Source organism: Brassica oleracea, chromosome C6, assembly GCF_000695525.1.
Source record: "Brassica oleracea var. oleracea cultivar TO1000 chromosome C6, BOL, whole genome shotgun sequence".
Lineage (NCBI taxonomy): Eukaryota > Viridiplantae > Streptophyta > Magnoliopsida > Brassicales > Brassicaceae > Brassica > Brassica oleracea.
In genome coordinates this window covers 27832337-27844794 of record NC_027753.1, presented here as the reverse complement: position 1 = coordinate 27844794, position 12458 = coordinate 27832337, and the positions used below count along the sequence as shown (strand labels likewise).

Sequence of the window (12458 nt, the reverse complement as noted above, 5' to 3'; positions counted from 1 at the left end):
GGGGAGTGGACCAGGTTCGGTATGCAATCGAGTCCAGAGAAGGACCAGGGTTGGCTTACTCGGACGAGTCCAAATGGGATCTAGTCAGGATGGACTATGATCTGGTTGTGTCCGCCTAAAGAGTCACGAGGTGATATTAGGCATGGACTGGTTTGGAAAGAATCGGGCCACTCTGGACTGTCACAGAGGAAGGGTGCAGTTTGAAAGTGGGTGTAGACCCCCGATCAGGTTCCAAGGTATTCGTCCGACCTCTGGATGCTTAGTGATATCAGCAATCGAAGTGGAAAGGATGCTCGAGAAGGGTTGTGAGGCTTATTGGCCACAATCGCCACTAAGGAGGTTGAAGGGGCTGGTGACCCGGACGGGATTCCGCTGGTTAGTGAGTTCGAGGATGTGTTTCGGGCACTACAGGGAATTCCCCTGGTAGGGCTGGCCCGTTCCTAGCAGAACCGGAACCAGGGACGGCCCCAATGTCTAAAAGTCCATATCGCATAGCTCCTGCCGAGATGGCCGAGCTGAAGTCGACCCCGTCCAGGAAAGGACATGGGTCGCAGCATAACCAAGTCGGAGATGGAACTATGGTTGGAGTGAGACGGTTGAGTCTTTGAGAGGAATATAACTGCAATATGATCAAGTCCAGTAAGGGATGAGGATCAGGAAACGACCTATTCGGAGATGGGCCTATGGTCGGGTTGAAACGGCTGAGTCCCTGAGTGGACCATGACCGGAATATGATCGAGTCCATGAAAGGACCATGATCGAATTATGACAAAGTCCAGTAATGGACAGATGTCAAGTGTGTGGCGGTTTAGTCTTGTAGGGACTAAGATCGCAGTATGGCCAAGCTGGGAAAGGCTGTGGCTGGTTAAGGAATGATCCAGTAATTGGTGGCTGGAATCATAAACCTTAGTGTCCGGGAAGGACTTAAGGAAATAGAACATTCTGTTAGGACTCATGGTAGAGTGAGCAGCCTAAAGATTAGAACATGTTCGCTAGGACTTGGCTGGTGCATTGAGTGGCTTGGAGATTGGTTTAATCTACTAAGACTTGAGTACGCAGTATGTTCCTAGGGACTGAGTTTGATCTAGTCATAGACTAAGATCCGAAAAAAAAGAAGAATGAAGTCTAGAGCAGACGACATTCTAAAGAAAGATATGGACTTGGTGTCTACAAGGACCGCAACCTGGAGAGTTGGGTCAGTGACACAAGTCATGTCTTTGTATGGGTGCTTGATGGACCACTTGATAAGATTTTGGGGTAAGTCTCTATGAAGTGGGGGAGACTTGTATATATGATGATCAAGACGTGATCAATGAGAAGGAACATAGCGGGAGATGCAATGAATTGGTTAGGAAGAACTAATCGAGCATGCTCCATGTTCCGGATGCTAAGGAAAGGTTGGAACCTTTGTCATGAGACAAGAGGTTAACACCACTGGATTCGAGGACGAATACATCGCAAGTGGGGGAGACTTGTAGCATCCCCGATCCTAGGTAGGATCGTCTGGATGGACCATGGTGCGAGGAGACGCCCAGCTAGGTCATACGACCTAAAGACAAGCGTGTCATGGTCCAAAACGTGGTTAAAGGAATCCGATAGCTGGAACTTAACCAAAATAGGGCAGAGGCAAGCTCAAAGGAGCTGGACAAGCGAGCCGGTAGCTGGACGAGGTTCGGGTGAAGCTCGATGAAGTGAATGATCAGAATGGTTTCATGGAAAAACTAAGTTTAGGCCAGAAAATAGACTAAGGGACTTAGAAGGATTGGAGAAGATAAAGGAAGCAAGCTAGCCGCAGTGTATTAACACCTGAATCCGGCCTCTCGACCAAACTGGATCCGAATGCTACTTTATAAATTTCTTTGCTTGTTTGATTCCTTTTAAGTCTTTTATTTACTAAGTCATATTCGAATATGATGTTCATAAACAATTGAACAAATAGCACAGCGGAATATAAATGTGTTAAACTTGTATTACTTAGAAACATGAGATCCGATACACAACTTGTTCACAGTTTCATAGACAATAACTAGTTCGTCCCTAGCATCATCTAACCACACGTTACACAGCCTCTCACTGACCGAGCCTTCACAGCTCCTTGGCTTGACCAGAACCGTCCTTAGTTCCTGAAACCATAACCAGATAAGCATTAATCATAACCGAAGGTAGAACGGATTGATTCTACAATGCTTGGCTTGGTTCCTAGAACTTAGATAAACCTCAATCAATATAATTATAAAAAAATATGAACATGCCTACTGTATCCTAAGTCATTCAACCAACCACCCCTTGACTTAGAATCAGATAGACAGTCCAGAATAGATAAACAGAACACACGAACAGATCCGGATCTCCCCAAAGACCAATCCGCCTATCCGGATATAATCTAGGTTTGACCAGCCCAAATGAAGTCTGGCTCAATGGCCCAACAAACTTCCTTACCTGATCCGGCCTTGGGCCTGGATCCAACGGCCGAGTAAGTCTCAACCCCAATCCGGTAGGCTAAGAAACCGACCAGACCTTGTGACTCATACCCTGGCTTAGACAAACTGTGTACTTGTCTTAAACAGACAAGACATGGACTGATCCCTAAGGATCGGACAGAACCTGCATCAACATACACCGTTTGGAACATGCACCCCTTCGGTCATTGGTACCTCTTGGTCCTCGTACCTCTTGATGTTCGTAACCTTTGGTAACTCATACCTTTTGGTTACTTACACCCTTTGGCAACTCACAACCTTTGGTAACTCGTGACCTTTGGCAACTCATGCCTTTTGGAGGCATGCCCAACCGTTTGATCTAACCGCCCAGTCATAGGTGCGATTCGAACCATCCGCTTAGCCGACCCATGTCTAGGCTAGTGGTTAAGTTTTGATCGGCCAAGTCTAGGGACGTGTCCCTTGGACTGAACCAACACAACCTTTAGTGTATACCAGACAGAACAGAAAGAGATCGGATAGAAAACAAGTAAGGGAAGCCGGATGGGACTTAGGAACCGACAGAGCCGCTGTGCAATCGCATGTACCGTCTGTTCGGTCTGATGGAGCAACGGCCCATCACATACCTTCTGAACCACCTCTGGGTTCTCCACGTTCTTCTCCTTGTCTTGGTCTCCCATCTTGATCGGAGGTTAGTTCCTAAAAGATCAGAGTCGCCGGAAACAATCACCACCACACTCGGCCTTTCTTTTGGCCGGAACTCTCTCTCTCTCTCTCTCTTTATTTCTCTATGTACGATTTCTCTGAGTAAAAGTACTCTGGAATGGATGATTGAAATCGATAGAGAGGGCCCCTTATTTATAGAAACCGAGGGGGTAAGTCTTGCCCCACGAACATGCATGACTTGCTAGCGGATGGGCACCATCGGCCAAGGGTTGTGCCCTTTTGGCCATTTGCATCCCATCGCTTATTCTGATTGGGTTTGTGGTCGGTCATAAGCCCAAACCACTCCCCAAGCCTTTTGTACTTAGCCCATGGTCTTGTCCAAAGACCCAATCAGTCCATGGCCCCATGACCAGACCACACGGCCCGCCACTGACCCGGACCTGGACCATCGGCCCGAAACCCAAACAGTCCGCCAAGCTGAGATGAGCTGACTCCCAGCTGCCTCAGCTGAGTGAGCAAGTAGTCCAGCTAGTGGAGCTGACTTAGTAGTGGTCGAGCTGGAGTGAGCTTAACCTAGCTTTGTTGAGCTGGTCGAGCTACTCGTTCACTTCGTCCAGCTACCGTCTTACTCGTCCTAGCTGACTCTGGACTTGTATAAGGTTAAGTCTAAGTTTCCTTATGTTCTTAACCTTCTATCTCGGCCATGGAACGCTTGCCTTTTTGTCTTAAGACTGGCTGGTTCGTTTCTTCGAACCATGGCCATCCCGACAATCCATATCTAGGATCGCGGATGTTACAGGCGATGCGGTAAGCAAGCTCGACCAGCTAGGTGAAGTGTAGTGCAGCTCGGTGTAGCTCACTGAAGTGTAGGTCAGCTCCAGCAGCTGGACTACTAGCTCAGTCAGCTGGGACAAATGGGGATCACCTCAACTCAGCTAGACTGAGCGTTCATGTCTTGGACCAGTGGGATAGGTCTGGGCGGTTACCGGGCCGGTTGGTTGGCCAAGGATGGCTATGTGCCGGTGGGTTCTTCTGGTCAGGCCATGGACATGGGCAATCCGTGTGGGCTTGTTTTGGACATGTCCAGGAGTGGTTTGATAGTTCCAGGGTGTGTGGTAACTGCCCTAGGCGAATGTGTGTGATCTGGTCCATTGATTAAATCAATGGCCAGAATTGATACCGAAGGGATGCAATGGTTAAGAAGTAACCACCCCTTCTCCTATATAAAGAAGGCAAGTCCGTGCCTTTGCACGCACGCCAGGGCTTCCTCCTACACCCTGAAACACAAAGAAAACCAGAAAAAAACAGAGAGATGGTCGAATTCAACAATCCAATACCAAGATGCATTCAAAGGCAGCAAAGAGGCAGTTTTGAGGGCAATCAAGAGGGGAGTTGAGAACGACCCTCTGATGAGTTTTGATTATTGTTTTCCACGCCCTAGGCTTCCTCTACATCCATACAATAAACACAAGTAGCCAGGAGAGGAGTTGGAGGGCCGGAATGCACTTCCAATGGTTGAGACAGCCTTGAAGGCAGATGTGTGTAGAAAGGTAGTTTCATGGGCACTGGAGGGGGAAGTGATGCACGACCCTTGGGTAGTGTTTGATCATGGATGAACACGTCCTAGGCTTCCTCTGTGTCTTGGTAACACACGTAAATATGCAGGAGAGAATGGAGAAGGCCGGACTTCACTCTCAATGGCATGAACAGCCTCAAAGGTGGATGCAATGTAGAAACTGGTTTCATGGGAGTTCAAGGGAAGAGATGAGCGACCCTTGTATGGATCTTATCAGTACTGGAAGTATATGATAAGGGCGTTATAAAGGCGTGGGTTGGAGGATCATGGCCGTTCACATGAAGGATAAAGAAGGCACATGATTTAGACAGATCATGTATAAGGTAACTGATTTTATAATTACTTACCAGTTCATATTTCTGTCTCTTGTGGTGCGGTTAGGGCCAAGTATGGCACGCCCCTTGAAGACCATATGTTGTGATGTAAACTAAGGATCCAGGACCCTGAGAGAAGGACGGATCTTAGTTGATCTAACTCATCCATATGAGATGGAAGTTAGAGGCCACTCATTGGATAGTGATCCATGGTGGGTCATGGTGTGTGTTGGTTGTGATCATGGTGTGAATCAATCATCCGCCTCATGGAGGAGACACATGGGGGTCCTAGTACATGAGGAACCATGTGGAGTGCAAGGTCCAATTCGTTTGGAACCAGCAGCAAGCCATGGAGGTGAGTTGGGCCAGTAGTAAGTGGTATGGACCACAAGTATGAGGCCGGGTGTGTTTATCCAAGGAAGGCCGTGTGTTATCTGGTCTTGGGTAAGGATGGACGACCTGATCCATAGGTGATGGATCCAAATGTCTGATCTGATTGATCAAAGAATGCACCGGTTGTAAGAGCAAGATTGATCGGGTTCATTGGGACATGGTCCCATGGCCGGTTAAGTAAGTGTGAAGACTCATCAGTTTTGAGTCATGTGGGGTGGTTGGTTGATTGACTTAGGATCTGATGGGCATTATTAGTCCATGAGAGGACTTGGCTCCATGGGAGCATACGCATAAGACATGGAGGCACTAAACTAAGGCCTTGGGCCGGTTCAGGAATGAAGTCCTTGGCTTAGCCGGGCTGTTCATGATCACGATCCATATGACCCGAGTCGATTCATTGGATTCTGATTATGGAAATCTCTTAGTTGGGATTTATCAGGAGTTTTCATGAATTTTAATTAATTTTTGGAGCATGTTTGCTTGAGGTCGTTTCTGTAGCTGAAGACTTCCCAAAGGTATTTGGTCTGTGGGGATGGTTGGCTGAATGACTAAGTAGCAAAGGGAAGAGTTTATGCAGGTATAAGAGAGCTGTACGAGTAGACGGGGAGCTGGGCAAAGCTACCTCGCAGCTATATCAGCTGGAAGAATGTAGATGAAACCTTAAGTGAAGTGGTTCAGCTCAGCTAGCTGGATGAGCTAGCTAGACAGCTAAGTCAGCTGGGACAATGAGCTAACAAGCTCCGTAGATGTAGCAAAGGTATGATCTAGCAATGTTGCATAGATCTAGATAGAATGGTTAGGGGAATGGAACCTCGGATTTGTATGACTTGATTTGGGTTCAGGATCGACCTTGGAGCTAGCTGATAGTTGAGTATACTAACCATTAGCTGAGGTGATTCGACCAGACAAGTATTATATTGGTTTTAGACCAATGATTAAGTAGATATTATTCCGATGTGCATAAGTTGAAATGATCTAAGCTAAGGAATGACTAAGGTAGTCTTAAGCTAAGGTCTAAGTTAGCATCGCCTTATGGGCGACATTATAATAAAGCGCGAAATTTTGAGAGGTTCGGTCAGTGTATAGACCGAGCGACGTGAGGTATCGACCGCGGCTTAAGCAGTTGGATCGGGGCCTTACATTTTCGTTGTGGAAGCACCGACCCAGTGGTTAAGATTTAAATACTTCTGCATCAGGTATAAAGTTTTCCAGAAGATGCAATTTTTTTGCAAATTATATAATCAATGCTTATCGGAAATTCAAGAATGTTGCGGAAAAGCTGTTTGTTGTGCTTGTGCGCTGCGAAGAAAGTATATCTATCAAAGATGTCGTACATGCAGAATCATCAATCGATCAAAATATTACAAAAAGAGTTACATCGTGGAATTGTTCTTCGTGAAGTTGTTCATCATTATTGTATATGTTACATGTATTTGATCATCATATATAATATATATGAAATTGTTGATGATAATTGACGATTTGACCAATGTTAAAAATATCTCTAAAATTCTCCTCATTTTAAAACTATTAATTTTGGTTAAAACATAAAAATATGTCTCAGGTTGTATTGGACTAATGAAATATTATCCAACCTATTTATAGAAAATCCAAAATAGAACCGAAATTGAGAATTCAACAATGTAAACATGTATAAAGATGAAACATTAACAATACATAGAGCCAAATATATAAAATGATGACAAAAAACTGACATATGAAATAATCAATATAAGATTCTTGCCACAAAAGCAAGCAGAAAGCTAAGTCCAATGTTGCTGACAGCTTGAACGGAAGAGCATCCTGTTGAGTAAGAAGGTCACATCGATTAACTTCAGTAAGACAAACTGAATTAATCAACTCTAATCCTTTAGAAGATTCAAATTGTTTTAACTCCAAAACATTAATGTATCGGACCTATCGGTTCATATTAAGCGTCAAATATGCGAGTTTTTGTAATGTTTAATTTATATATTTGTCTATAAATCTAACTGCATTTTGATATGAGTGCATTATACGTACCGCTGGTTGGTCCCGGCGGCGCAGTAGGCGGCGAAGCTTCATTGTTGGTAAGGAATGAATAAAACATCGTCATTTACTTTACGATGTTTGATTAAATTAAATAATGAATACATATATTGACGAGACATTCACTGAGAAATAAAAACTTACAAGCGGTTTTGGAGCAGAGTGAGATGTCAGGATTAGCTCCACATGCTTTAGGAAGATCAAGAGCGTTTTCTTTGGTGAGGTTTAGTGTTTTGAGTATCGCCGGGTTGTTGAAAACGGCGCATAGACACGGCGCGTTGTTCACCACGATCTCTTTCATTGGCCCGCAACACGACGGTGGAGGCGGCGGGTTTACCGCGTGTATGTACGGCTGACACGACATAAGTTTTTCCATGCAAGACGTCAATTGAGGATCGCGGCCTCCTTGTGCTGTCGCCTGGACGGAGTAGAGAACGACAATGGCCAAGAATATCCAGGTAAGAAATTTGCAAATCTCCATATTTTTTGTGTATCTTGTCTTGTTGTTTCTTTGAGCGTCTTATAAATAGAGGAAAGTCAGAATTGTATTATTTGTTTCTAAATATCATGGATTTTGTTACCTGGTTTTAATTGATTTATTCTAAATTCTAATGCTATAGGATTAAATAAAAAATCTGGATTTTTGCAGTTTAACATATACTAGATTTTGACCCGTGCGGGGTATTTTTTCAAAAATATGTTACTATTTATTTTCATGTCACTATTATATATCATATATGTGTCATCATATAATTAATCGTATTTTATACGTACCATCACATAAGTAATCATATAGTTAGTAGTATTTTATACGTACCAACATATAAATAATCATATATATTATATTTTTAAACTTAATGTGAAATATAAAGACCATAATTTCAGTTGGTGGCTTTGTATTGTATTTTATTATATATATATTGAATTTTTTTTATAATGGTTATTGAAAATTATTTTAGTAAAAATCAATTTTTGAATATATGTATATTTTTGAATCAATTTTTGATATAAATCAATTTTAAATTACTATGTTGATTTGAAATATGATTATTTTAGACAAAAGATGTTTTTAGGTACTTAGATTAAGATATTTTCGTATTTTAAAGTTGGGCCAAATATATAGTTTTTCATAATACAAAGGATTTCTAATTTTTATTAATAACATAAGCCTATTACTTTTTTTTCTTAATATACTGTTATCCATGTTTTTAAAAAATATTATATTTTTTTTATATTATTATCTATGTTTCCAAACAATTTTTAAAAGTATTTTTAGTTTAATAACATAGATGTATGTAAAAAAAATATATATATAAAATCATTTTTCTATTCGCGTCAAACGCGGCGTCGACGTTGAACGTGGTGAAGTTGAAGTCGAGCTTCAGTGGACTGGATTGATCTCCCTGATTCTGAAAGGTTGTGAAACTACCTTATTGGGGCTTTATTCCTTCAATGGGTTTAGCCCATTATATTAATACGAGGCCTTCGAAGATGATTGTTCGGTTTGGGAATCCTTTGTATACTAAAGCGAAAATTTGGAATCCTTTATATACTAAAGCGAAATTTGTACGACGAATCTGACACATGATATATATATATTTTTTTAAAGTTATTAATAAGAAAATCAAAATCAATTTTTACTGTGGCAAAATAAATCCAAATCTCTTAACTTTCTCATATCACGTTCAAATTAACTTCCAACTACTGCAAAAAAAAAAAAAAAAAACTTCCAAACTTGACATGATTTCAGTCACGAGTTTGAACTTTTTATATAACTTGAAATCAATTAATTCCCTGTCTCTTTTATGTCATATTGTTTCTTCTTCGTTTTTTTTCTTCTCTTAATGTTGTTTCTTCTTTTTCATCTTCATCTTTTTTTTCTTGTATGTGAGTATTGCAAAAAAATCTACACAAGTTTATGTTTCCCCTTTATTCAGATTCTTTTTTAGATTCTTTTTTGAATGAATGTTAAATTTTATTCAATCAAATCTTTTAGTACATCAAGTGCATCTTTTTTCTATTGTTTAAAGAATCAAAGAATAGAAAGTTTAAAAACTGAAACTATCTGTCTCTTATAACTAAATATTTTAAAATTTCAAAGGCAAATATTACCCCAAGTATGGTCCCGGCGGGGTTCGAACCCGCGACTTTCGGCTCATAAGACCAACGCTCTAACCAACTGAGCTACGGGACCTTGCCTATTCAGATTCAACTTTTTCTTCTCAATTTAATACTTTCAAATTCGTTTTGCATGATTCAGTTTTTTTTTTTGTAAAAATATGATTCAAGTTGATGATAGTTAAAAAAGGTTGAAGATAGTACTTATGCATACTCATGTTTCAAATTTTAATTAGTTCTACAACAAAGAAAAGTTCAGAGCTTCATCGACTGAGGCAACAATACTTGAGTGTTTACAAATTGTGTATTTACAAATCCGTTTGTTATTGTTAAATTATTTTGAAATATGTTTTCTTATAGCATAACTGAAATCTGTTTATGAGTCTTTTTATCAACTTATGAGTCTATCATATCCAAATTGTCGATTGCATAGGAAAATGATGGACAAAATCCCAAAACATCTTATTTTATTTTAACTAGCCATTTATCTTTCTGTTGGGCTTCATATATAAAGATCTTTGAATCAATATTTTCAACAATTCTTTTATATATACTAAAGCGCAAGTTGCCTGAAGAATCAGAATCTGACACGTGGCATATATAAAAATGTTATTAATAAAAAATGAAAATTGATTTATCCTTGGACAAAAGAAATCCAAATCCCTAAATTTTCTCATATCAAGTTCAAATTAACTTCCAAACTACTCCCAAAGAAAAGTAACTTCCGAACTTGACATGATTTAAATCATGAGTTTGAACTTTATATATAACTTGCAAGCAATTAATTCCATCTCTCTTTTATATATGTCATATCGTTTCTTCTTTGTTTTTTTCTCTCTTAATGTCGTTTCTTATTCTTCTTCATCATATTTTTGTGTGTGTGTGAGTATACCAAAAAATCTATACAAGTTTATGTTTCCCCTTTATTCAGTTTCAACTTTTTCTTCTCAGTTTAATACTTTCCAATTCGTTTTGCATGATTCATGTTTTTTTTGTTTGGAAAATATGATTCAGGTTGGTGATAGTTAAAAAAAAGGTTGAAGGTAGTTTTGAAAAATTATTGAGATCTTAATATTTTAATTTTGAAATTTGTATTGATAAATCCTACATTAAAAGTTTTGTGATTTACGATTTAATTTTTTCTTGCAGCAAATATACAATTGTTAATAAAATCATATGAGTAGGAAGTGTCAATAATTAATATTTATATTAAAAATATACTATATATATCTATGTAAATATCACTAAAGTTTAAATATATAGCATAGAAATAAAATCATTGTTTTGATTTATTTACCAAAAACATGATTGTAAATAAACAAAACGTATTGATTTTGATTTATGTGCTTATTCTAATGTATATACTTTAATGAATACAAATTATTTTTTAAATGTGTGGTTTTTAATATATTATTTGATTTTGACAATCCCAAAAATACAATTCTTCAAATCAAAGTGATTTTTAATGTTATATATATATATATATTATTTCATTCAGATTAAATATTTTAGTCTTGATTTTTTTCACAAAGAGATTTTAATGAAATATCATGACAAGATTCTAATCACCTCCTTTTGATTTGTTCAAAGAATTAAAGATTTGATCATTTGTCTAATATATGTATCTCCCTAATACCCTATCTAGTTATTTTAATTCTAAGTATAAAAGTTTTGAACGATTTATTATAAGTTTTATGGTTTATCATTTAATAAATCAATCAGTTCCAACTTTATACATAGTTTACATATACTAGAATGCTAAAATATTTTTTTTTTATTGGTATACTCTAAGTAACTAAACATCAAAAGCATAGGTTAATAAAATAAATAATTGATTGTGTTGTTCTAGAATTAGATGATTTATATACTGGACATACATTTATATTTTAAGTCTACACTTATATTATATAAAAGCTTGATATATTAGATTTGAACACTAACATGTGAATAGAGTTTGCCAGTGATTTTCTTCAAAAATTTGATTTTTAGATATGTATTTGGAATGAAACTAATTTTTACAGATTTCTATCTTTTTAAATTAACACTTATGTAATTCACCAATTCATAGAAGAAGTTAAAAAAACAAACTCATATAAGTGAAGCAAAAATGAGAACAAAAACACAATTTTATAGAGGTAGAAAATGAAATCACTTATGAAAAATCAATAGTAAAAAAATCGAGATGTTGCCCTATCTGAGTTTTGTGATCTGTGTCAGCGGCAAAACTTAATTTTCTTTTGTACAAATGAAGTCTTAAAAATAATTAAAATGAGTTGTAATACGTTAACTCTCCAACAACGATGATACATTTAAAAGACCAATATTTGTATTCGTCATTTTACAATCGATGAAGATTGTAGTGTTGCAAAATGTTAAAACTATTTAATGTACAAACATTAGTATAACAAAATTCACCCCACGCATGCGTGCAAGTTATCATCTAGTATCTAATGTATATTATTCGTAGATTAACTTATAAGCATTTACACTGACGTCCAACTTGTAATCTAAATTTTAAATCAATGTATGTTGATTTGGCTATAAATTACTATTGTGTTTAGAAGTCCAAATCTAAGTTATATTTTTGGAAATTGTATTATATGTGTATTTACATGTTATGCATTTAGATATTAATAAAAGTGTAATTATATGAATGTGGATTCATATAAGATCAGTCAAGTTTTACCTTTAAATTTATGTCATTAAAAGATCATCTATTTGTATTTGTCAAAAAAGGCAAATCTCCAAAATAGCATCTTTCTAAGTTTATATCACAAAAATAGCACTCCAAAATTAAAATGACCAAAATAGCACCTTTCTAAGTTTATCCTTTGAAAATTTTAAATTTTTTATTTTTCAAAATTTGAAATCTTATCCCCAAAACCTCATTTCTCAACTCTAAACCCTAAACCCTAAACCCTAAAC

At 38.0% G+C, this 12458-nt stretch overlaps 1 protein-coding gene and 1 non-coding gene across 2 annotated transcripts; both read right to left on the bottom strand.

Moving 5' to 3' along the window:
• Window positions 1–7069: 7069 nt before the first annotated feature.
• Window positions 7070–7898, bottom strand: LOC106299698 (protein YLS3-like). The gene is made up of 3 exons (XM_013735744.1): window positions 7560–7898; window positions 7410–7445; window positions 7070–7190 (listed from the first exon to the last, which is right to left on the bottom strand). The coding sequence occupies exons 1-3, from the start codon at window positions 7894–7896 to the stop codon at window positions 7114–7116; spliced, it is 450 nt and encodes a 149-aa protein (XP_013591198.1). The 5' UTR covers window positions 7897–7898; the 3' UTR covers window positions 7070–7113.
• Window positions 7899–9535: 1637 nt separating this feature from the next.
• On the bottom strand, window positions 9536–9609 carry TRNAI-UAU. Its single transcript has one exon. It is a non-coding gene; the product is annotated as a tRNA-Ile (tRNA).
• Between the last annotated feature and the right edge of the window lie 2849 nt (window positions 9610–12458).